Source organism: Pristis pectinata, chromosome 26, assembly GCF_009764475.1.
Source record: "Pristis pectinata isolate sPriPec2 chromosome 26, sPriPec2.1.pri, whole genome shotgun sequence".
In the NCBI taxonomy this organism is placed as follows: Eukaryota; Metazoa; Chordata; class Chondrichthyes; order Rhinopristiformes; family Pristidae; genus Pristis; species Pristis pectinata.
Genome location: NC_067430.1, coordinates 21,805,490 through 21,832,911, shown reverse-complemented (window position 1 = coordinate 21,832,911; position 27,422 = coordinate 21,805,490). Strand labels below are relative to the sequence as shown.

Here is a 27,422-nt window from a genome sequence, read left to right as displayed (position 1 = left end):
ACAGGGTTGTGAATTTGTGGAATGCACTGCCTCAGAGGGCAGTGGAGGCCAATTCTCTGGTCACTTTCAAGAAGGAGCTAGATAGGTTTCCTGTAGATAGGGGAATCAAGGGATATGGGGACAAGGCAGGAACAGGATATTGATTGTTGAGGATCAGCCATGATCTCAAAATGGCGGTGCAGACTCGAAGGGCCGAATGGTCTACTTCTGCTCCTATTGTCTATTGTCTAAATAAGGACTGCAAAAGAGGAATAACGAGGTAGTGTTCATGGGTTCATGGACCGCTCAGAAATCTGATGGCGGGGGGGAAGCTGTTCCTAAAACGTTGAGTGTGGGTCTTCAGCCTCCTATATCTCCTCCCCAACGGTAGTAACATGAAGAGGGCATGTCCCGGATAGTGAGGGTCCTTAATGATGGATGCCAAATTCTTGAGGCACTGCCTCCTGCAGATGACCTCGATGGTGGGGAGGGTTATGCCCGTGATGGAGCTGGCTGAGTCTACAACCCCCTGCAGTCTCTTTTGATCCTGCGCATTGGAGCCTTCATACCAGGCAGTGATGCAACCAGTCAGAATGCTCTCCACCGTACATCTGTAGAAATTTGCAAGAGTCTTTGGTGACGTACCAAATCTCCTCTACCTTCTAATGAAGTAGAGCCGCTGACATGCCTTCTTCCTGATTGCATCAGTGTATTAGGCCCAAGATAGATCCTCTGAGATGTTGACCCCCAGGAACCTGAAGCTGCTCACCCTTTTCACCGCTGACCCCTCAATGAGGACTGGTGCGTGTTCTCCCAACTTCCCCTTCCTGAAGTCCACAATCAATTCCTCATTCTTGCCGATATTGATTGCGAGATTGTTGTTGAGATACCACTCAACCAGCCAATCTATCTCACTCTTGTATGTCTCTCATCGCCATCTAAGATTCTGCCAACAACAGTAATGTCATCGGTGAATTTATAGATGGCATTTGAGCTGTGCCTAGCCACACAGTCATGAGTGTAGAGAGAGTAGAGCAGTGGGCGAAGCACGCATCCTTGAGGTGTGCCTGTGTTGATTGTCAGCGAGGAGGAGATGTTATTACTGATCTGCACTAACTGTGGTCTTCCAATAAGGAAGTCAAGGATCCAGTTGCAGAGGGAGGTACAGAGGCTCAGGTTTTGAAGCTTGTTGATTAGTACTGAGGGGATGATGGTGTTGAACACTGAGCTGTAATCAATAAACAGCAGCCACTCTTTCCAGTGCACAAGGAATTCTAGTCAGTAATCTCCATATCACTGGCCACCTAATTTATGTAGTTACTTTGGTAGCCTCCATGATATTCTGGGCATTACAGGATTTGAGTAGCTCTCTGTAATTTGAATTATCAATTTTCTTTCTGTCGTATTTTCTTTGAAATATTTGTGGCTAGGTGTCTGTGGAAGGTATAAATGCTACTTCATCCCGCTTATTATTTTATATACTTCTATGAAGCTTCCACTGTGATAACAATTTTAATGACTGAAAAGTATTAGCTTGTGAAGTGACATATTAGGGATTTTTCCTGAGAGTTTGACTGATTGGTTAGTGGGTTTTTTTTTTGCCAACCTTTGAGGAAATGTTTGTCAGTGATGCCTTTTGTTTTGCAGTATGAGTTGTGGACCAGTAACACCACTTGAGAAGCATACAATGAAAGCCATTTCTTTCTTTTAACCAAACTCCTAAATATTCCCTCCTAAATATGAATTTTTCCCTCCACAGATGTCTTGTTCCCACCAAAAGCTCCTTTAATGGAGGGAAGCTGTGTGCGTCCAATAGCCTTGGCCTAGGGGTGGGTAGAATGACGAACGAGACAAAAGCAAAGCATCTTTTGATTCACTAATTATGTACCAAGCCAAGCCTGACAGCTAAGAGATCTGTTACACCATATGCAGCACAAGCTAAGGCAGCCGAATATTGAATGAGCGCTATTATTACTGAATAAAGAAGTTAAACTGCTCCTGGCCTGTTCTTTAAAAATACTGGATTTTAAAATGCAGAAGTCTTTGACCTTAAGACTTAATTTGTTTTGTTTTTGCTTTAATTAGTTGAGTTCTGTACAAACTAAAGATTATCAAATCGTGCAACCAGCCCAGCCATTTTACTTGAATGAAATTTTCTAGAAACTGTGTGGATGAAAACATTTGATCCAACAGCAGGGACTCCACAATTGGCACTAAACAACCCTGGGCCAGGCAAGAGAAATTCAGCAACAACAGACTAAGCTTTTCCACTTAAAGACTAGGGGTCATACTGGTGTTATGTATTGTCTGTCTGTTATTTATAACTTGATGTGAATGTATATCTCATGGTCCACAAAGCTGGATGACATAAGAAAATGACAAAACAAAACAGGAGTAAGTCTTTTGGGCCCTCTTGCCTGCTCAGCCATTCAATAAGATGTGCTGATGACTGCAATGACTCCAGGTGCGGGATACTCAACTATCATTTGAAGAATGAAGGTACTCCATTCATACTCATAAAAATAAATGGTTGTGCCACTTTCCTGCAATTCCCTATATCCCTTGATTCCTTTAATGTTTAAAAATCTATCAATATCCATCAAACTCCCAATCCCACAAATGAATCTGTTGTATTCCCTCAATCGTAAGTATATCCTTCCTTGGGTAGGGAGACTAGACCCGTACACAATATTCTCACTAGAACCCTATATAACTGGAGCAAGACATCTCTACTCTTATACTCAAATCCTCTTACAACCTTCCTAGTCGTTTGATGTATCTGCTCCTAATGCCCTCTTCACTTTACTACCATTGGGGAGGAGGTACAGGAGCCTGATAACCCACACTCAACATTTCAGGAACAGCTTCTTCCCCTCTGCCATCAGATTTCTGAACGGTTCATGAACCCATGAACACTACCTCGTTATTCCTCTTTTGCACTATTTGTTTATTTTTGTAACTTATAGTAATTTTTATGACTTTGTTTTGCGCTGTACTGCTGCCGCAAAACAACAAATTTCACGACATGATAGTAAACCTGATTCTGATTAACTTGAAATACTTGTACAAGGGCATTCATGTTTCTTTGAACACCAATATCTTTCACCTAACCATTTAAAAATCCACTACCTTTCAATTTTTTTCTACCTAACTGATGACCTCATATTTTTCCATATTATATTCTATCTGCCTCTCTAATCAATTTACCCTGTCTGAATCCCCATGTGCTAGGGATGGTTGTGGAGGCAAATACTATAGAGACATTCAAGAGGCTTTTAGATAGGCCCATGAATATGCAGGAACTGGAGGGATATGCACATTGTGTAGGCAGAAGGGATTAGTTTAGTTGGGCACTTGATTACTAATTAGTTTGGTGCAACATTGTGGGCTGAAGGGCCTGTTCATGTGCTGTACTGTTCTATGTTCTTTGTTCTATTAAGTTATAACTTCAAAAAACTCAACAGATTTGTCATTTTCGCTTTTGTATATTAATGTTGACTGTGTCCAATTCTATTAGTATTTTTGCCATTTCCAGCATTCCCTACTACTGATGTCAGTTTAACTAATGTATGGTTCCCAGCTTTTGCCCTCCGTCCTTTCATAAATAGTAGAGTTACATTTGCCTCCTTCAAATCTGTGGGGACTATTACGAAATTTTGGAAATTGACAACTACTGCAGCTGCCATCTCTGTAGTCACCGCCCTCAGAATCCTAGGATTCAGGGCATCAGGGTTTGTATATTTATCGCCTTCCAGTTTCAGTAATTTTTCAGTACTCCATTTTTATTTAAACTTATGGTAATTTCTTTCAGCTCTGCTTTACATTTGGGCTTTAGTTTTCCACTAGCCCTAAGTGATTTTCTGTGCATTCTTCTGTGAATATAGACACTAAATAAAGTTTAATTTCTCTGGAGTTTCCTTAGTCTGTAAGAGATTTCCATCAACTTAAGCTAATCATTTTTTTTACCTAGCTATAGAAACTCTTACAGACCATTCTTATGTTTTATTCTATTCTTCTTTCTCATTCCTCATCAATACTTTGGCCCTCCTTTGCTGAATTCTGAATTTTTCCTAATCCTTAGATTTACTGCTTTTTGGTAATATTATAAGCCTTTTCCTTTGATTTAATAATACCTTTATCTTCTTGATAGTCAGGGCTGGACTACGTTTCCTGTTTCTTTTTGCCCTATGGGTTTATATATTACTTGCAAACTATGTATTAGCTCTTTATTTATATATATATATATTTATATATATATAGTTTTCCAATTTATAGTAGTCAAGTTGTGCATCATGCCTTCATAGTTTGCTTTATTCAGACTTAAGACTCAGCCAGCACTTCATCCTATTGTATTACATTAAATTCCAAATCTTCGTCATCATCTACTGAACCTTCCATGGTTTTATGATGCCCTTCATTTGCAACTTCCTTGTACTGTACTCTGACCATATGAGGCTTACCTCCTGTACATCCATTTCTTTTTCCGTTACACCATCTATTGGAAGGACTTTAGATGCCTTATCCCTAATTTCTGCCATTCCTTGCTGGCATCCCTTCTCTTAATATCCTATTTAAACTGCTTGAAATCTTTCCTTTCAACTATGCATTTAATCAGCTCTTCTAAATTTTCCACTGCCACTGCTGTTTTTTTTAGAGAAAGAGTATTAAGTTATGGGCTTTCAATTACTCAGATAGGAGTCGCTCCTGCACGTCAGGATGAGGCACAATGTGATATTTCTTGCATCTCATTGGGAGATGATACCTATTTGACTTATGTATGGTAGGTTAGCAGAGGAAAACAAAATATTTGTTCGGAACATAGTGTCCATCTTAATGAATATAATATAGATTCCATCTTTAGCCTAATTAGTTATTCCTGTTATATTTTCCCTCTGTGTCACTAGAGGGCACCATTGAGTGTAATTTTTAGATCAACCACCTGCCAAAAAAACGCAACTTTAAATTTCAGGACAAATGATCAATCAACTTTCATGGGTGATCTCCAGAAGTGCCAAAAGTTGGGAAATAAAAACAGAATTTGATTTGCTATCAGTATAAGTATCATTACAATCCATCTTTATTTTGGACTCTGTCTACACTTCTCGCTGCCTCGATAAAGCAGCCAACATAATCAAAGACCCCACCCATCCCGGACTCTCTCTCAACAATAAACCAATTTACCATTTTATTTTCCAGTTTTATTTCTTGCAGCCCTCATTTCTCACCATAATTGGTGGTCCCAGTATGGGGATGTTCAGCCTCTTGTAACAATTCCTTTCTGACCGAAGGAAAGACTGATTGGTATATAATAATTGGTATATTTGATTGGATTTTAGTGATGCTGACTTGGAAGGGATTGTATTGCCTCTGAGCACAGTCTTGGCTGGGTCATGTCACAAATAAATCACAACAAACCAGGGTGCATGGGGACATTAGAAACTGCAGATGCTGGAATCTGGGGCAAAAAACAAGCTGCTGGAAGAACTCAGTGGGTCAGGAAGCATCTGTGGAGGAAAATGGATAATCGATATTTCAGGTCGAGACCCATCCTCAGGCCAAATTGGATATTGATTGGTCAAGGTGCAGAACTAATGCAGAGAGCTTTCATAAAATAATGAAGGGTCAATTGCAGTTGTTAGACTGGTTAGCCAGCGTGTGAATTAAATCATAAAACAAAACTTTGTTTAGTTTTAAGTTGACAAATCTTTGGTTTAATACCAGTCACCCAGTAACAAAGGGAAGTTACCATAAAGGTCAACCTACCGTAGGATTAGAATGAGCAACCTTGCACCCAGCACATTCTCAGTAATGCAAAAAGACGCAGTTCACTGTGTATTTCGATGTACATGTGACTAATAAATAAGCGTCTTATTCAGTGGGTTCCACTTATAACATTAGCACCTTCTTCAGTCATTAAGGCCAATCTATTGCATATACTCAAAGGATATTATTTTGTCAAAAAGTTTCTTTATGTTCCTCCTTTTATGTCAGAATAAGATATTAAATTGATTCTCTATCCAGAACAATCGAATTCATATATTTTTCTGACATGGAAGGAAGACATTCATGTCATTGAGCGTAATCTCAGAGTATTCTCATCAGTTGCATTCCCTCACTTATTATCCTGTAAATTATTCTCTCTCACAAACCCATCAATTTCCACCTATTCCCTTCTTCTGCCACCAACCTACACTAGGGGCAATTTACAGTTATCAGCACGTCTTTGGGACGTGGGAGGAAAGTGGAGCATCTGGATGAACCCATGCATTCACAAGGGGAATATACAAGCTCCACACAAACAGCACTAGAGCTCAGGACCAAACCCAGACACATCGGAGTTATACCACAGCAGAACTAACTACTGTGCCACTGTTCTGCCACTTACACTGTGTCTCATTGTAGGTTCCAACATTTCCCCAACTTCCTAACCTCCCTGAAATTTCAAGCTGCTGTAACTGGGTACAATAGCATTGTGGTTAAGTTATTGGATTCATTTCCACAGGATGGGCCATTGATCTGAAGATGGCCTTTTTTCCATGCACTATGAGTCCATGACTTTATGACATGTATTTGAATGCTAACAACAGGCAAGAAACTACTGAACTGTTGCAAAAATTTGTCTAGTTAACTAATGCCCTTCCAAAGAAGGAAATCTGCCACCAATGTGGCGGACTCATAATTTCCTTCTCAGTTCAAGAACAATGGATATTAAGTGCAAGGGGTGCTAATGTTCATGAATAAGTATTTAAGAATATTCCCAACCCTCTTTGTTTTACATCATACAGACTCCCCATTCTTCTCTGTCTAGCCTTGCTTGATTCATAGTTGTCTGAACACACGTTTACAGCAAGACTGACATGTTCTTTTACCGACTCATCAATCACATCTTTTAAATTCAGTCTGTGAATGCATCTTGCAACACATATTGCAGGTGTGAAAAGCTAAGGCCAATACTGTAGATGTGAAGCAAATGTACTGAACCTTTATTACCTACTACAATAGCAGTGCAACTTCCTATCCTGTGCTCTCCCAGTATTCCAGAGAATAATGCAAATTGATAAATAGCATGTACATATCCTGGATACTGGTGCGAAGGCAATTATTATTATTCTATATAGTATTTTCTTATGTTGTGTCATCAAGCCTATCTGTCATATTTTCCTGTTTGGTTAAGTGCTTGTAGAAGAAAGCCATCATCCCTTGCATTGTGCAGAAACTCACCAGAACAGGCGGGAGTGCCGATGGAGGTGTATGTTCCATAACAGCTTTGATACTGGTCTACTTATTGGCCAAATGTCAGGCACCTGCCTGGGCTCTAAGCATTCATTCTAAATATCTGGGTGCCCAGCTGAATTCTGCAATGTCTGATGTCACTAGAACCATGAAATTTATAGTTTTAGTGCTGTCTAATATTGTTATCACAGTCATTTGCCACAATACAACCTCATGTAGAGTTATTGATGGCATCAGAAATAACCCATAATTCTTCCACCTCACTACTCGCTTTCCTTGAAACATTTTTGGATTACTCAAGTAGGGCATACAGTATAGTGACCTAGATGGCAGAAAGAAAAATCAGGAAAGCATCTGATTTCCAAACCAGCAGTGAAGCCACCTGTTCATGATTATACTGCGGAAAATATGGAAGGCTCTGAACAGGACATGTTCACTGTGGCCTTTTGCACAAGTGGTCTATGAGGAGTCCAGCAGGATATGACTGTGGCAACCTGATTTAGCTGTCCATAACACTGTGCTCCATGTAAGCTTGCAGTGATGTAACTAAGATAAACTCCCTTTCCTCAAACAGTGGACCTGTCCCCCAAACCAGCCAAGTAAAATGAGATCATGTTGCTGTTTATGGATCGTGCCATCAACAAATTGGCAGCCGTATTTTTTACATCACAGTAGTGACTGTTCTTCAAAAATATTTGGTGGCTATAAAACACTGTGATGTCCTGCAGTGGTCAAATGTACTGTATAAATGCAAATTCATTCTTTGACAATATCTGCCCTCTTTTTTTTTGCTATAAAATATGAATATCATCATCTGGGAATGAATTTGTGAAGCTCTGAGCTTTTTCACCACAGCCCCCTTTAACTGTACCTTTCAGATCCTGAAGGTCTACTGGCTGATTTCTTTTGCAACAAGTTGTAAAGTTTAAACAATATTGTCTAACTGGAAGTTCCAGCAAAATTTTACATTATAAGGTGCCATAACAATGAGATGTGGCCCCTCCCAACCTTGTGGGACAGGAGCTGACAGCAGGGGAACAATTCACTGATGAAATTTCATAGTTTATAATGGAGCAATTAATGCCAAGGGGAATTGGGGTGGGGTTAAAGAATTACTGGTTTCTTAGCATCTTAAATTTTTGGCTATAAAGGCTAAAATTAGGCTCGGCAGATCAAGACTTTGCAAGTGTATTTGTAGTTAGTTCATTGATATGAAATCTCACATGAGCATATTTCTTCACAACATGGCATGAAATGATTTTGAAAATGAAAAAAAATTACAGATGCTAGAATTCTGAAATGAAAACAAAAAATGCTGGAAACATTCAGAAGGTCAGACAGCATCTATGGAAAGAGAAACATACTGCTTGACCTCCTGAGTGTCTCCAGCATTTTCTGTTTTTAAGTGAAATGGTTTTGTTTGTTTAATTTTTATAATCTATTTGCCTGAATGCTCTAGTTTTTGCTGGGTGTAATTCAGTGGCTACAAATTACCTCATCCAAATATTCATCTTGTAACACCCAAAACTATGACTGTCATCAGGTTATTTTGTCTTAAAGAGCTGCGTCAATTGAACTTGGTTCTAAAGGAAATCCACTGATTCACATTTGGGGTGCACAGTGAAACGTGAGCAGAATGTAGTTCGAAATTAGAAAAGTCACTTCTTTAACATGATTTCTTCAAGTACATTATCAAAGAAGTTACCCTTTAATATATGGGGTTGGGGTTCCAGCAGGAATGTAAAAATTCTTCTCACCAGGTTAGTACACTAAGGTAATTCGATTACTCCATAAGCCTTGCAGAAACCTGTTACATTGAGGGAATTTAACTTGGGTCTTCATTATATCATTCCACACTGGGCAGGGAAATACATTGTAGTTGCGGCGATGGCAGTCACAGGAACTGTGAGAATTCTGAGAATGGAATTTCTATGATTGGTTATGAATTTTAGCTTGGCTTAGTTGATAGCGTTTTCTGTCATTTTTGTCACATGTTTGTAGGGCTAATCTCTTTGTGGACATGAGCAAATAATCCAAGGAGAAACAAGTGCAGTTTTCAGAAGCTGCTGCATTGTCAACAATACCATAATTTGGATAAGATCTTAAAATTGGGCTCTGGTTGCCTACTGACATGCATACAAGTAATTCCCTCAGATTTTTCAAAGAAGACTCTATATTTCTCCCAATTCATTCACCATCATTTCTTATCCATTATCACCAAAGTTAGATTAACCATTCATTTATTGTTGGTGCTTGTAACATCTAGTTGTATGTGATCACTTGCTTGCTTTGATAAGAACTATGACCGCACTAAAAAAGTAAACTGTTAGTTGAGATATCACGAAAATGTAAATACCAGTTCTTTCTATCATTTTCTGATATTATTTCTGTTTTTGTACAGCTTGTAGCTTTCCTTAAAAAAAAATGACCCCTGGCTCATTTATGTTCAGAGGCTTTTACCATAATTCTGTTTGCTATTCCACCATCTTATGGGCAGCACTGAAATATCCCCTGGGAGAAGTGGTCTAAATAAACGTATCCCGGTATTTGTATAAGCCTCTGATATTCTGAGCTCAGTCGCGGCAATTGTGACTGCTCAAAACTTCTAGCCCCAATTTGGAACTCACTTGATCTGCTCAGCCATCTTCTTTTCTAAAATACATGGTTTGGGTATTTTGTTGTATCTGTTATAAGGTCAGGTACTTTGAAATGTCACATTTGACTTGAGCAAGATAATATGCTAAAATCTGAGATATGATGGCTTGAGCATGACAGGAAATATATGTGTGCTGCTTGCAGGGACTGCATCTTTTATGTTTTATCTGTTGTCGGTAATGAACTGGAAACTCATCAACCTAAAAGGAATAAAAATGTCGGTAGAGGTTTATAGTAGTAGCTTCCATAAAACAAGTATTTCATTATGTAGTTTCAACAAATCTTTGTTTAATCAAATTGACTACTAGCAGATTCGTAAATCTCCTGTGGTCTATCAGGTAGTATTTTATATTAAGAAGATAGGTAATACGTATGCATGCACATCAACTTTAGTTTGTTGTGGACCCCAGTGAAGCTTTCACTTCAACAAGAACATTTTGCATTCATCAGGTGCTAATAATAGTTAAGAATTATTGCGAGAAGCTTCACAAAGAGCGTAATTGGATGTATGTTCACAGTGAGCCAAAGAGGGAGACAACAGAACAGATTACCAAAGCTTGGTCTAAGAGCAGGAGGTTTTGGGAGGGAATTCAGAACTTCTGGCCTGGGCACCTGAAGGCACAGCTGCTAATGACGGGCAATGGCCAGCAGGCCCAAAGCGGAAAAGTGCAGAAATCTTGAAGAGTTGTAGGGTTGGGAAGTTTACAGAGATAGAGTGGGATGAGACCATGGAAGGATTTAAACAAGAGCATAAGGCAAATGAAACCACCACGTTTGTAGTCACATGCACAGGCATGATGGATGTTCGGCAGTTGATGCAAGTTAGTATTCAGGCAGCAAAGTTCAGAAGAATTTTGTGGAGGCCAGCCAGGAGACTTCTGCAATTGTCAGGTCTGGATACATGAGGTTTCCAGCCACCACTGAAAGGCTAGAAGCAAGCGATATCATGGAGATGAAAGTATTGAGGTTGAGATGACATGTGGCTAAGAGCTCAGCTAACATCTGTGGCTAGTGAATGGTATTTGAGGTGAGGGTTGAACACAATGGCTTTGGTCTTTCCAATATCCAAAATACCTGAAACACAAGCTGAATTTCAAAATGTAGAAATTAGTTGTTGAATCTAGTATTAGTTAAAATTGAATGTTAAAAAGAGAAACATTAATAAGCACTGCAGGTAAACTATTCCCACTTTAATTAATGAAGCCCCTCTGTCACCACATATCTGAAATGGTATAGTCTCAAACATTACTGGGCAAGTCTGGGCCTGCCTTGTGGTTAATTGAATAGTCATGAGGAATAGAGGGGAGGTCCAAGTTTTGTTGTTAGATGCAGTCAGGAGAGAGGATTGAGAGAGAGGCAGAGAAAAAAGGAGATAGGAAGAGATGGAAAAGCGACAAAGGCTGTTCCAATGTGTTTCCCCGTTTCATAGTCCCCAAGCCTTGGTCAGTAAATACGAGTGAGGTCTGTCGTAGACCCTGCATTATATTTGTGTAAGACAGAGAAAAAGATCCCTCCTCTCTCTGATGACACCTGAGGTGGGAACAATCCCAGCTGCACACACAATCCGGGAATACTAAAATGCTTTACATAAGTGACGCAGCCCAGCACTGCACCACGGTAGGTGGCTATAAGTTTACCTCTTTTGGAAATCCTTTTTTTTAAACATATATTTATGTCGAGATCTGTACCTGGTTGCTGATTTGTAGATAAATAGTTTGATGCTGTTTTCAATTTCATTTAGCTTCGTTGCCAGGTAATTAGACAACTCCATGGCTGAGATTAATGTTATTGTTTACTACCATGTTGGCCTATTTTGTCTCCAATCACAGAGATTTGAAGTAATGCTGGTCCAAGTCACTGTTGCCTTTTAGTGCTGCTATGTCCTTGACTAAAGAATCCTATTGGATTCCTAAAAGAACCCATTGTATAATGTGAACTTGAGACACATGGGATCTTATTTCAGTCCATCTCGTACAAGCTGGTCAAATCTGCTGGGTTGACATTAGGGATCCTATAACAGATATGTTCCTATTTGTTTGAAAAGTGTAGTTCCTAGGTGTATCTTCTATCATTTAATCATTGTCTCTGCTTTACCACCACTACTTTTGTTTGCCACTATTCTGACCTACCTTCTCTTGTTCCTTCCAAGCTGCAAATTCAGCACTGCACACACTGCCTCCCTCCTTGCACTCAACTTCATTGAAATCAGGACCTATCATACCATCTCCTCTAATTTACTTTTGCTTGAACTTCAAAACGCAAACCCTTTGCTTGCCAGATTTTCAAGTTATCCCCAAAGACCATTAAGTGAATGGATAGGGTCTGATGTCATAACTTCTGAACAAAATCTTGATACACAAGTGCACTCTTCAATATATGAAATCATTGTGTAATGAGCTCGGTAATAGCACCTACAAGTACAGCTGTTAATCATTGCTATTCAGACAAGTTTTTCATAAATGGACTTCACCTGAAGTTGTGCATTGCAAGTTCAGAAGAATTATAAAAAAAGTTTCAAAGTCACATTTTTTCAACCATACATTTTCTAAAAGTGGTATGTAGGTATATTTGTGTGACACTAGGAACTAACATAACAAAAACTGGAAATTTAATCCAAAACCAACATGCTGAAAATAAACACTATTCTAAAGGAGAAAAGGCAGACAAAAACTGATGCAGGGTTTTAATCCGAAACATCAACAATTCCTTATTCCTTACAGATATTGCTCATCTCACTGAGCTCCTCCAGCAGATTGTTTGTTGCTCCAGACAAAATTTTCATCAGTTTTACTAGTTCCTCTATGTCTCTTGCCTGTCTCGAATCACCTAAAAAGAATCATGCAGCATACCTACATGAGAAGATCAGAGACCATGCGTGAGGGTCCTTTTGTTATAAGTATTTGTGAGTATTTTTCCAGCTTAATTTCATCTTTGTGCAAGGTCATAATAAGTTAGAGGTTCTATATATATATGCTTTAACTACAGGATTTGTTTAAATAAATTCAAAACTTGCTCCATACTACTTATAGTCAGACGTTGTTGCCCTTTAGAGAATGGTTTGTTCTGCATCACATACAAATGACACATTGGGGACTATTCTGAATTAGTGACACAATAGCACGTAATCAGAAATCACAGAAGGAAGCTGATCAGCCTATAATGCCTATTAATGCCAGCTCTTCAGATGGACCATAACAACTCTCATCCCATTTTCATGCCTTTCTCTCATGTCCTTTTATATTCTTCTTTCCTAGCTAATTAACATGTTCCTTAATATATTCTTTACTCAAAAGCCCTTGTACTAAAGCACTCCGTGTTCTAATGACCATTGGATAACTTCAGAAACCAAATTGGATGAATATTGTGACCTTCATGTGCCTTATCTCCGAAGGTTTTACAAGGGGGCAGAGGACAATGTTGAATATTCAAGCCTGAGAATATGCAGAGGAAGGAAACTATTCATATGAAGCCTTGGAAGAATGGGAGAAAAGTAGACTGCGAAATGGTTCAAATTCATATCACAGTAACTTTGTGCAGATGTGATTCATTATATTTTTGGAAGCATCCTGATTGTTTTTTTAGCACTTTGTTTTGAAAAAATTATGTTTGTTTTTAGTGCTTCAAATCACACTGGTAGCTGCTGTTATTCTTATATGATTGCCTCTGGATTTTGAGGATAATTCCTCAGTTCCATACTCCCAGCAGTGAACTTGCACTCACAGGGGATGCCAGTTAGTGATGATTCTATAGCACAGTAGCCTGATTTTCCAACCTGTGCTCCCAATAGGATCAACTAGGAGCATGGGAGTGCCAAGTTACCTCTATTACTCTTTTAAATCAGCTACCTGGTTTGCTGCATTGAACGTCAGATAGAGTCATTTATAGTCTCTAATCTCTGAGCACCTAACCTATGTGCTATGAATTGAATCTTTGAATAAAAACTTTCAGAATCCTTATGGATAAAGAAAGCGGTTGAGCTACTGATTTATATGGACAACACAAGTATTTGTCAAAAAAGCATGAAATGTTGTCTTTCTCCCTATAACCCCATTCTTCCTTAAATGCATTGACATAGACAGATGACTATATTTGAGCATGAGCTCTAGGCCACCAGGCTATCCTGTCAAAGACAACACGGGTAATTTACCAATAAGGCTTACTGGAATCGGGACTAGAAGACCTAGTGCTATTGGCCGAGTTTGGCAAGCTCAGTTCTGCTCTAGGTAACTTATTGGCAATTTTCATCATTGATCCATGTTGCTGGTCTTTCTTACAACCATCGCCCTGCTTCTGCCACCATCCATCCCACCAACTGCACTTGTCATTAAACATATTTGAAGGAGTGAAATTAATGCAGGATAAATACCAGTTAGAAAATAGAGTAGATTCGCTCATTTCATAATGTTTTAAGTAAATGAAAAAGGCTGAATCCTTGTTTAAAACATCGGATTGAAAATAGTACAATATTCAGGTGACACGAAGCAAGTGTTAAGAGGTGGATTGTAAGAGGAAGGTCAGTTAAAAGGGGAAAGGAAACTGCCAATTTTGACATTCTGGTAAAGGAGTTAAAGAGTCTTGAATCTGGAACTCAACATCCACTGGATAAAATTTATAATTGAGGATGTTTGTAACCTTCGAAGAGGAGCTGGGAGGTCCCTTTATTGAGAGGGCAATATTAGTGATTCTTGGGCAAGATGGAAGGGTGCAAATGGCATTTCCTGCATGTTATCCTGTCACGGCCTGATAATAATGGAAATATGATAGATATTAGAAAACATGTTGAATTCATCCTGTACAGTCAATACTCTTACAGTTTGTTGGTGGTGTTGCCACATACAGTCAATTGCACATAGAAGACTGGGGAAGAGGGTATGGAGAAGAGAATATCAAATAAGGAACCATTACTAGGTAACTGATATCAGAACAGTTAGATATGTGGAAGTCATATGTAGAAGACATGGTGATAAGCCTGTTCACATTTTTTTATCACAAATTTGCAAAAGAATGAAGGATTTGTTACTCACTTCTGTATGGAGATGTCAATCTTTCAGGGGAAAAAAAACTCACCCTAGGCACTTGGGCTTAGTTCACTGGAAGCACCTTTCTCAGATTCCAGGGCTCTGCTAGATTACTGGTGCACCTTTCACTTGGAGAAGCAGCAAGAAACATTTAAACCCTCAAATACCACCCCTGCCCCCCCCCCCCCCCCCCCCCCCACCAGCCCAGGTATGGAAACAGATAAGTCCTAGGTTTAGGATTTGTGGGTGGTTTGCTGCTGAGTCACAACAGTTCCTATGCAATAAATCCTTGAAGCCATGATACCTTTGTCTCTTTATAACCTGAGTTTATTAAAAAGTACGTAATGAAATCTTAAAGTCAAATTTACTAACTTCAGCATCAACCAACAATTTCACGCCATGAAACACAGAAACTAATTTGCAAATTCAGTGAAAGGGGCAAAACCAACAAGATATTTGCTGCCTGATGTATTGCCAGATATGAAAATTAGATAGGTGGAAAGTCAGTATTCCAGGTGCATACTGACAATTTACAGTGATCCAGAGTACAGCACCAATGACCCTCATAGATCTTCCCACAGGGGGATGTGATTAAAGCTCAGGTAAATGCCTGTGAAAATAGGGAAGCTGAAAATGAATTACTCTCAGCTCAAAATCTGCCAGCACCAGTTACTTAATAATGGTTGAGCTAAATTTATCTCCTACCCAAAACCAAACCAAGCAAAATATTGCGTGTGCACTCACTCCCTGCAGAGCACTTCAGTGCCCGCACTCCCAGCAGGAGGGGAGTTCCTATTTTCGGATAAAGAAAAACAAATTAAAAAGACTCCTGAAAGCAAGCGCTGGAAATATACAACATGACCATCAGCATCTGAAGGGGAGCTACAGGAGATGTCTTGATCGGAGATTTCCCCTTCAATTAAGCCTGTCTTTACCAAAGCTCACCAACTTAATGTTCATTTCCAATATTATCTGTTCTTCTTAGTCTTTAACAGTAACTGCCAGTCTAAAAACTGCATAAACGTAACTGACTTTTGTGCTTTATAAGAAATAATTTCTATTTTAATTGGTTTAAAAATAAAGTTATCCATGATAATGCACTGGGAGTTGTGTAAAGGAGGTATAACTGCTAGGAATTCCTTTAAACAAAAATCTGTCTTTTTGGAAATCCCTTGGGATTAAGGATGACTTGCATTCACTTCTGTTTTGTGAGCTTTGAGGTGACTCATGAGGCCATTGTGGCGCCACAGATTTGCTGTAATTGGGGCATATAGTATGACAGAGCAGGGGATGTGGTTAGTTTGGGAGGTGGTGTGCTCCTTCTGCTGTTTACACTGGCATCTGTGTGCCCCTGATGAATGTACTCAGGCAGTCAGTGCCATGCTGAATACTATTTCTCCATTTTGAGTAGTCTTTGGTTAGGGATGCCTAAAAGTCAATGAGGGTTTTCAAGGAGGCTTTCAGAATATCTTTGAACTAATTTTCTGTTCACCCAGTAATCTCTGGTGCCAGGATTGCAAACAACGTAGCCTGCCCAGTGTTGTCATATCTTTCCAGTGCTTTGGAGTACCTGAAGTAGATAATCCATGACCTAGAAACAGACAGGCAGGGATCACTGCTACCCAGCAGACCATAAGCTTTGTGCTGTTTATATTTAAAGCATTTTTTCCTCAGATGTTCAAAGCTTATGTTGCTGTACTGAAAGCAACAGTGAATGTCATCATTGATGTTGACTTTTGCTGAGAAATGGCTCTGGAGATACAGGAAGTGGTCCAAATTTTCCAGAGCCTGAGGGAGGTCAATGCTGTACAGTGGGGCAGGTTTGTCCTGCAAAGCCCATTGTATTGCATGCTCCAGTAGTTGAGTAAAATGATGACTTGAGCCCAGCATCCAAACGTGTTTGTGCAAATGTTGGCTATGCACTACATCTTGATGACTGAAGTTGGAGTGGAGTTGGGACAGGTTGAACAATTTTGCAGTTTTCCTGTAGATTAGCTCCACTCTAGCAGAAAGCTTGGTGAGGTGCAGCAAGAAAATCCAAGAAAATTTAGGGCAATGATGCAATTTTGTTTAACACCAGTCTGCAGTGAGATTGGGTCTTTTAGGGACCATTAGTTTAGATCATGATTTGCATACCATCACAGATAATTGATTTTTGTCAGCACCCAAATTTGGAAAGAATACTGCACAGCCCCTCTGGATTGGTGGACTCAATGAATTTTGAGAGATCTGGAACAACCATGCACAGTGCTTGATGCTGCTCCCTGAATTTCTCTTGGAATTATCACAGTGAAAATCATCCCCTGTGTGCCTCTAGGTAAATAAAATCTATACTGTGATTCTGGGAGGAACTCTCTGGCCACAGGGAGGAGGCAGTTGAGGAAGACCCTGCAGATGACTTTTGCTGTGGCAGACAGCAAAGAGTGCAGTTACCACAATCGGATTTGTCCCCCTTCTACATATGGCAAAAATTCCAGCATTACTGAGGTCCCCCTCACATATTCTCCTCTTTCCAGACATGCAAGGTGAGTTGTGAATTTGTCGCTAAAGGTCCTCACTGCCAAGTTGTAGAACTTCAGCAAGAATACCATTTACCTCTGAGGCCTTATTATTTCTCAATTGACAAAGGATATTTTCAGATTCTTGTTGGTTTTGGTTTGTGGTGAGACTGGACCGGATAGCTTGCTGTGGAATGGGAGTCAAGGGTGCTCAGTCAAGAATGGAGTCATGGTTGAGGAACTCAGAAGTTTTCCTTCCAGTGGTGTATGACAGCTTCTCTGCCTTTGTTCCTAGCTCTCAGCAGGGTGGTCCCTTATGTGTTTGCACCATTGATGGCACTATTGCTGCAATCATGATTATAAATAAATTGCTAGACCCCCTGCATTATTTCAACCTAACATCTGTTCTTTAGGTCAGGGGTTTACTGTTGCTTGTAAAGCTGTTTCTATTTACTTGAGGCACATTGGAGTTTCCAGTCTAGGAATGCCTTGCGTTTGTAGTTAATAGCTCCTGGATCTCCCAATAATTCTCATCAAACCAATCCTGGTGTTTTTTGGTAGCTTGCTGTTGACTCAAGTCTCTTTACAGTTACTAATTATTGTGGACTTCAGGACAGTCTAGATGCTATGGATGTTCATCATTTCCCATTGTTTTGGGGCCAGATTGATGGTGATGAGGGAGTGGATTAGGCAGTGGTCAGTCCAGCAGCCATGGATACCTGTCATGGTACAGGTGATGTGGAAACTTTTGCAGTCTGTAGGTCAGACTCTGGCATTGACATCACCAGGAGGATCAGTCTGACTCCCTTTGGGTGCGTGCAAGGGTTTTTTTTCAAGATTGAAGTCCTTTTTGGTCACACCTGTTGCATTCAGGTTTGATGTTAATGCACTATTGACAGAAGCTTGCTGGTTCCATGTTAGAGTGGGCTGGAGAGTCTGGGAAACAAATAAAACTGCGGATGCTGGAATGTGAAGCAAAGACAGAAATGCTGGGGGAGTTCAGTCAGTCAAACAGCATCAGTAGAAGAGAAACCGGCAAACGCTTCGAGTCAATGGCCCTTCCTCAGAACTGCTTGACTGGCTGAGTTCTTCCAGTATTTCTGTTTTTGAGCTGGAGAATGTCTTCTCATAAAGGGGGAGCCACTGAGACATCAGATTAGTTCATTCTTGATGCCAGATTTCACCCTGTGAAGTTGTCATTCCTCTTCCAGTTTGTCCTTCCAGAAGAAGGTGTACTCACCGTGCTGTTCTTTGAGCTAAGTCTCATTCAGGGCAACAGAAGTCATGAATTGTGATAGCAAAGTGACAATTGGGCCTATCGTTATTGGCATGGTATGTGAAGGTCCTGGTGCTCGATGTCAAACTAAGGAGTGGAAGTTGCCTGTGCAGGATGTCTTTTAATGTAGGATAGCTATTGCACAGCCGTCACTGAGTGGCTCTCCCTCACCAGTGGGCTGAGCTGGGCTGGGTTATGGAGCAGTGGGCTTGGGTCGGCTGGTGGACACTGTGGCAAGCCCCATGGTCAGGGGCATTGAGGGGGCCTAGAGAGTGAGGGACAGCCTGGGGGTCCCCCTTCCCTCTCAGCTCTCTTCCACTTCACTTGCCCCCTTCATTTATAGAGTAAGATAGCATGGAAACAGGCCCTTCAGCCTACTGAATCCACACTGACCATCAAGTACCCATCTAATCCTACAGTAATTACATTTTATTCTCCCCACATTCCCATCAACTCTCTCCAGAATTTACCACTCACCCACACACTTGGGACAATTTACAGTGGCCAATTAACCTACCAATTTGCAAGTCTTTGTGTGTGTGGGGAAAACATAGCACCTGGAAAATGCAAACACCACACATACAGCAGGCAAGGTCAGTATTAAACCTGGGTTACTAGAGCTGTGAGGCACCTGCACTACTACCTGTGCCACTGTGTTGCCCAGCTCTCTCCCAATCCCACCTCTGCCACCTTCCAGCAACTGGTCCAGACCCCTGAACCTCTCCCAGAGAAACAATGTGGAGGCAAACCGTCCATATAATGCCATCTGATGTCCACAGCTGGCAGTCTGCAAGACTTATTTACTTACCATGACACAGATGGAGGCAATTCAGTCCATCGACTCAACACTCCAATCCTACCAGTTCCATTCCCCTCTTATTTACCTGGAGCCTTACAATTTATTCTCTCTGTCACATATTGATCAGCTCCCCTTTGAATTTTTAACTTGCAATAGCCAATTAATACACCAGCACATGTTTGGGACCCTGCCAATAAAGGTAGATTCATCCTGCTGGAGCATCTCACTCACCTGTCATTTTGCTTCCCCCCCCCCCCCCCCCCCCCCCCCCATATTGTATCTACCACTCCTGCTTGTTGGAGGTAGAGACACAAGGTCTGTACTTGCTGCAGCTGTTAAAGTTGGTGCTGTGCCAGCTGGATTTTATTATTGGAACAACAAATCCTGTTGTTTGCATCTACCTGGATGATGGAGATAATTAATTTTATTGAGAAAGAATCTGTGATCTGATGTAAGACATTTTCCTTTTGAAAATAGCCTGCTTGTGATCTGATTTGATGACCTTCAGGCAAAGCACTGAAATAGACGTGAAAATAGCTACTTTAGCCATTTTCGGCCTTTTTTTGTCTGTTTTGCCATGGCAATAGAGTTGGATTTGGATGTTGGTGTAGATGTAAAATCCTACCAGGAAATTCTAGGACCAATGCCTGAATAAAATTTATTTACTGTAGTTTTTCATGCTATCTTCACACCTACGTATCTTAAATCAATGTCATAGCTTAAGATAAAACTCCATGGAGCCAGTGCATGCATGTTGCATTAATTCAAGATTCAGATAAAGGACTTTATTAACTCTATCAATGTTATAATAAAGCAGGAAGCTATATAGAGACTTTGTCAGTTAGGTGAATGAAGTTTGAAGGCTAGTATAATCTACTGAATGCAGAGTTGCTTTGAAATATGTGTTTTACCTTTATAATTTAACACTAGATTACCAAAAACCTTAAGAATAACATAAGATTGCAAACCGTTTACACTGCTGTGCTGCAGGAACACTGGTGGCAACATGATAGTGTGTAAGAGATATGTCTAGTACCTTCAAAAGCACTGAGGCCTGGATGTAATGATATTTTATCCTAGTATCTCATGATGCTATGTTAGCATTGAAAAAGCGTCTTCCTTGAGTAACTTGACTCATCTGCACAGTCGTAATAGGATCTTAGACTCAATCACGTGTGTATGTTCCCTAATCATTTACAACGTAATTCAGTTTCCCATGTACACAACTGGTTTCCACAACACCAGTGGCTGAAATGCTGCACCGGCTGTTTGAAAAGGTCTCATTGTGTGAGCAGGATTCATTTGGCAACCCTCACTCTGACTATTGGCTCCATCTAGATTGCCTACAAGTTTGAACAGCCTGTTTCACACGTTCAAAGTATTAATTGTGTCCTTTAAAACCAATCACTACTGCAATTCATTAAAAGAAATTCCAGCAGCTATGTCTCCTTGAGTACCACTTCTGTGGAACTGGAAGCTAATGTGCAGTTAACGTTTTGACATATTTCTAGAACAAGTCCAACTTGTTTTGCAACAGCGGATTCTATGAACTGCCAACCATTTCTCTCCTCTCCTGACGGAGCTGCAGCATGAATCCATGGCCATCCTAAAGTTATTTTACAAAAGCATGAACCTGTCTATGCACCAGATCCATGTGTGCACACAGTTTCCAATAGAAATCATTTGAGCGTAGTAAAGAACAAGCAACTCGGCTGATTTTTCCCAGGGCCCCTTGCCCCTCTCCCCACCCACTCCTGCTATTATAAGGGCAATGCTAATTGATTAAACAAATATAATCGGATTCCTCACCTTCTGGTACACATTGATTTGGTGTTACACAGCCTTGGCCAGCCGAGCAACAGTGACATATCAAGGTTTTGTTACATTACAGGTAAATAACACCAGTTAATTTTTTTAATAGGTCCATCTAAAGGCAATAATTATTGCTGATAGATTTCAAGTGATGTGTCTTCATTTGATCTTTATTAAATTGTGCAGCCACTCAAGGGCACTTGCTGTCAGTTGGTTTAGGTGATAATAGTCCTGACTATGTTGTATGTTGTCTACTTTGTACTTACACCATGATTTGATCTGAAAATCCAGTGTGATACTAAAGCAGCCCTCCAATGTTGGATGTGCTGTCCTTCAAATGAGGGGTTAAACCAAGGTCTTGAATATCTGTGAGTATTAAAGATCATATGACACTCTTGGAAGAGGACCAGAAACCTCTTTATATTTTAGCTACATTCTACCCTAAACGAACACTACCCACAGAAACAGATTAATTGATCATGGGTCTCATTATTTGTGGAATCTTGATCTGCCACAGCTATTAAAGAGAATGCCTTGATGGAAAATGTTCAAAAAATGATCAAGTACAATAAATAGTTGAGAAGTAAATTTATCAATATACTGCAGTACAGCCAGCTAATAAAACTAATTTCAGTTACATCTTGTACTTTCCATCATATGCTTTTTAAAATCTGTAACTGTAATATCTAAGAGTGAAAAAGTAGACTGTAATGTAATATAAAAATTGTCCTATAATCACATACTAGCCTATAGCACAATATACTGACTGTGCTAAACATTACACTAGGTCTTTATTATGAAAACAATTACTGCAACATTACCATTTTCCTCCAGAGTGTCTGTTGATACATTGGAAGGTCTTTGTCATCCAGGACCACATTGCAGATGATTGAGTTAATGTCATGGCTGATAGAAACTTGATTTAGTGCTGGCGACACCTTGCCCGTCATTGAAACCTCCCTACTTGGTTGCACCATCCACCACCTTCTCCACCCAAACTGTTGTGGTGTTGGTATTGCTCTGCCCCCATTCAGAGCTTGATTTCTCCCCACTTCTCTTCTGGCACCTTATGCTCTTTCAAGAATGAGACCTTGTTCTACTCCTCTTACCTCTCCTTTCAAATTCTTGATCCCCACCATCCTGCAGATTCTGAAATTTTCACCAAGATATCCACTTCCCTCAGCCTCAGTATTGAGCATTTACTTTTTGTCTCCATCACTAATTTTAGTCTCCATCTGAACTGATCCTCTACTTTCACAGTTCTCCTGATATTGACAAAGGAGGGTGAGTGGTGGACAAGACTAGTGATGGGCAGAGTAGTTGGAGGAATGCTTTCCAATTTTTCTTGTGTTTCCCTTTTGTATCTATCCAGATTGGGAGGCTGGCTGATGGGCAGGCTATGCTCTGGGCCGAAGTTGGAAATACCAGAGAAGGAGCTCAGAAAGACAGGAATGTTGGGGGAAATTAGAAGAGGAAGAAGAAGATTGGAGGTCACAACCAGGGGCACAGATGGGGACTGGGAACCCAAATTTAATGAGTTGGTAGGGAAGGGAATATCATTACTCAGAAGAGTTGGTTCTTGACCAGTCATGATATACATGTAACAACAGAACTCAGTGGGTCAGCATCTGTGGAAACAAAGAAATGGTCAGCGTTTTGGGGCCAGAAGCAGGGTCCTGACCCAAAAAGTCAACGATTTCTTTGCATCCACAGATGCTGCTTGACCCACTGAGTTCCTCCAGCAGTTTGTTTTTTTGCTCCAGATTCTAGCATCTGTAGTCTCTTGTCTCTCCATGGTTTACGTCAAAGCTTAGGGCAGGGTGAAGCTCTTCTTCCTTCTCATCCACATGAAGTGCTGGAAAAATATGACTTCTGGAATCTTCAGTTCTTGCCTCCTTTTAGCTGACAGAGTATTCTCTTAAAGTTGTGAACAAAAACAGGATATGGGTATCACAAATCAGTGTAATTTGCAGCACCCTACAAAATGTAATCAAAATGAGTATAAAGTCTTTTATGTTAAGGGGATTGAAATTCAAAAAATGGGGAAGTGATACTTCTCTTGTACAAAGCCTCAGTCAGGCCACCATCTGGAACACACCTTCCAATTCTCTGCATCTCAAACTATATTGACTTTGGAGTAGGTACCATTGGAGTCACTAGAAGGAAACCAGGACTTGTAAAGCACTAAATTGCTTCGTGAACATAGCTCAATTTCCCTTGAGTTTAAATTTTTGAAAAGTAGTCTAAATGTCAGATATAAAATTTGTAAGTGATTAATAAGAGTAGAGACAGAGAAACTATTTCCTCAGGTGATAGAGGTTCAGAACAAGATATCCAGTCTTAAATTTAGAGCTAGGCTATTTAAGAGGAAAATCACAAAACACTTTTTCGCACAAAATGTAATGAGAATCTGAAGCAAACGCTGTCAAAAAATTGAGGATGCTGGTATTCAATTGAAATTTTCAGGAGTGAGGTTGATAAATTGTTAGATAAGGGTTTCAAGGGATACAGAGCAAAAGGAGACAAATAACTTGAGAAACAGATCAGCTGCAATTTGATTGCCTTCTCTTTTTTCTATGTTTCTACTTCTGCAGACACCATCATAAATCTATATCTGACCCTCTAACATGAGCAGGCCCATTGATGGAAGAGAGGTAGAGAGGCAAACGAGTGGGCAAAATACAACTCTGTCACACTCACTGTTGACAAGAAGAGGGCGCCCCTTAATCTTTTCCATTAAAGTCTGCAGGTATTTAGTTTGTGAAGTATAAGCAGAGACACTGAATTCAAAAGCATCCAAAAAAACCATAAAGATTGTGAAGCATGATTAATTTTTTCACACTAATGGCAATGCAGCAATTTCCTTAGGCTATTTCAACAGCAACCCCCTTCCACAGACTGCAAGGAACACCACCTTCTGAAAGTTTCCTTCCAAGTCGCATAGTACAATTTTGTTTTGGAAATATGTTCTCAGTCTGTCATTGTCACTGGCTCTAATTGCTGAAACTGCCAACCCAAATAGCACTCTGGAAGTATCTTAAACAGATGGACTGCAGCAGTTCAACGACCACACATTATTGGTCAAAGTTGGTGAATGCATCTTCAGAAGCCAATACCAACCAATGACTCAAACACAGTTTAATTCACCACAACCTCATCACTAATCAACTAACAATCTTTATCATTCAGAACTTGTAGCTAACATTCAAATGATTCATTGCACCTTAATACAATATCCACTGCTGCAGACATCATACCCATAGATCATAGCTTGAAATGTTGCCACTACTTGACCATGTTAACCAGAGTTTGCAAATGGATAACATGACATTTATTGACAAACTTTCTGCTTAATGCCCAATGTCCTCATGCCTAACGCTTAGTGACCTCATGCCTAATTCTTTTCTGCACTTCAGCTTTACCCCACATTCTTCTGATTTATGAGGGTTACATAGTGTAAGCCTGTACATCTTACTACCTCCTCGCCCTCCATGATAATCTTATCTTTGTTCCTTCTTTGTTTTAGATATCCAAAAGCTCCAGCCAGACCCCAGCTCAGATATTGATGCTGTGCATAAGTTAAGTGATAGCATAGAGTTAAGATCTGCATGTGATGAGGCAGTGGTCATAGGCAGCCTGCAGCCTGGGCTGAGAGATGTTGATAGTGCAAATGTTAGCTTACCACAGATCTCTCACAAGTGGTGGCTAGCTTTGTCCAGTCTGTGGGCAGTATTGCAACTTCATTGCAATGCAAGTAGTTGCCATGCAGCATTTGTTTATTTTACATTGACTTTTATTGTTGCATTGAAGTCAATAAGGTATGTGATAGTCAGTAGTAGAGGAAAGATAAGCTGTAGGACTGAGTGGAGAATGGCAGTTGCAATTACTCACACTGCACTTGGGTGTGTTCTTCGTGGACAATTCATGCCAGAAGTTGCTCTTTGGATTGCATCCTCCCAGCCTCTGCCCTTGTCATAATCTTCCTCTTCCACATGCTCTACTCCCCAACTGTTCATCATATAGTTAATGGCAAGAGCCATCTCCTTCTAGCAAGGTTGTACATCAGGCCCTCTCTAGTCTTGATACATGCCCTGCTGAATAGTGCAGGGTCATCAGGAATGATGAATACAGTCGAAGCATTGTTAGTACGTTTCTGGCACAAAGCAATGTGATGTCATGCAGTCAGTAGTATCCTGCACCATAGGAAAGCCTGCAATTGTAGCAAAATCGCATGGAAGAGCAAATGTTGTTTGCTACTTTGAATAGAGAGCCTCTGTGACCTCCGGTAAACAATAATAGGTGTAGTTTGTTAAATGCTACATATATCAGTTTCAGCTTGGAATAACATGGTCACAGTTGCCTTGACATTGTGGTGCAGGTCCTACTCTGAGATTGCAGTAAGTGGCAGATTTTTACAAGAAAATTCTTACAGATATAGAGACTTCTCACATCTGAAGAAGTGTCCTTACACCTGAGTCCTGATGAAGGGTCCTGACCTGAAACGTTGACTGCCTGCTTTTCTCCACGGATGCTGCCTGGCCTGCTGAGTTCCTCCAGCATCATGGTGTTTTTCATCTAGATTCCAGCATCTGCAGTCCTTTGTTTCTATTCTCACACATTAAACCTCTCTGGGGTTTGAGAGAGCACGGAAACAGCCCCTTCGGCCCAACTGGTCCATGCCGACAGTATCTAACTTCAATTGGTAGGAGAATTGAAGCCTGAATACCCTGAGCGTATATGACTCTGAATGCTCTCTCAATGTCCCAGTCATACTCTGTGTCTCCTTAAAAAGCCTTGAAATCAGCAAATAGTCCTACATTTGTCACACCACTCTCCATTGGCTTTTATAGATTGAAAACAGAATCTATGGAAAACATCACATGTTATCAGAATTTTAGCAATAACTAGAAGAAATCAACCAGCAACTAACTTAAGTTTAGATGTCAAATCAGCATTGTGATTTGGCTGGTCTGTATCCTTTCGGTGAAATTATAATGCATATCCCCAAACACTGTCACCAATATAGCATCTGCACAACGCACCCCGCAAATATTTGTGTGCCATCTTGAAACTCCTAAGCTACAAAAACTGGGTCCTAATGATCTGGTTTCTCATCAAGACTGCAAATAGGATACACTAATGACTGAGTGGGGCTGGTGAACTGTGGATGGGATACAAAAGGTAATGAGTTGCTGAAGTACATATACGCCAGTCCTGTTCATCATGCTAAGGATACCCAGTCTACAGCTATTTTTCTGTATGTTGTATCTGCACTAAAATAGTACAAGATAGAAAAAGATTAAAGCTGTAAAATGATCTTAAATGGAATGCTTGGCAAACAGTGTGTAAAATTGAGAATTTGCTGAGAATGGAATAGTGCAGAAGGTGAGGAGGTGCTGCATTTTGCTATCAGTATTTGTGGTGTTCCATGTGAGCTTGAAACAGCAACATTTTGTCCATTGTTTTACTGCTGAGTGCAACTTGTTATGTAAAGAAAGAAAAACTTAGGGCAACCTAAAATGTGGACTTAATATGGTAAAACAAGTCACTTGTCCAGACTGCTGCAGGTGGGGGTTTATAGGCAGTAAGATCATTAAACAAACACGTTTTCAATAAATGTTTCTATCTTGAATCCCTTGACTCAATATTATTCAGCTGGAGTAGTGATAGTTGTAGAGGATGCTAAATTTCGGAGGGTATTTAAAATCCATTATAAGGAGGAGAGAAAGCCTATATAGAACGACATTTACTTGGATCCAGGTTGAGGAACGTTCCATATCAACTTAAAAGGATATTGAAGGTGTGATCCTGTCAGCATAATTCATGCTTAAACCAGTAACATTTGAAAGAGAATGAAAGGGTCCTGTTTGGAAACTTGCTGTTAAATTAATAAAAAGGTCTTCATATTGGATTGTTACCAGAGCCACATGCAAAGTGGCAAAGGAATAAATTTGTGACTGAGAAGTGGTTTGGGAAGCATTTGAATCCACTTCATGGATGCTTTCACACTTAATCTGCACCATTGGGCAGGCCACACCTTTTGCATACAGGTGACACCAGCCCCCCCCCCCCCCCCCCCCACCTTGTCCCCCGTGTTATGGCCATTCAGGTAACACAAGTCCATCCTGCAGAATTCACAAATCACTACCCAA

General features: G+C 40.3%; 1 protein-coding gene across 3 annotated transcripts in view; it reads left to right on the top strand.

Annotated features, from left to right (window-relative positions):
* The window catches only part of tp73 (tumor protein p73), a 100,491-nt gene that overhangs the window by 8,393 nt on the left and 64,676 nt on the right, over nucleotides 1-27,422 (top strand). Inside the window, exon 1 of one of the 3 annotated variants that reach the window (XM_052039193.1) lies at nucleotides 11,292-11,484. The exons of 1 other annotated variant lie outside the window; for it this stretch is intronic. In XM_052039193.1, the coding sequence (XP_051895153.1) occupies nucleotides 11,446-11,484 (39 nt within the window). In that variant the 5' untranslated portion in view covers nucleotides 11,292-11,445. Of the gene's footprint in view, nucleotides 1-11,291; nucleotides 11,485-12,752; nucleotides 12,770-27,422 lie in introns of those variants that run through there. One more of the 3 variants, XM_052039194.1, reaches the window with a different exon arrangement.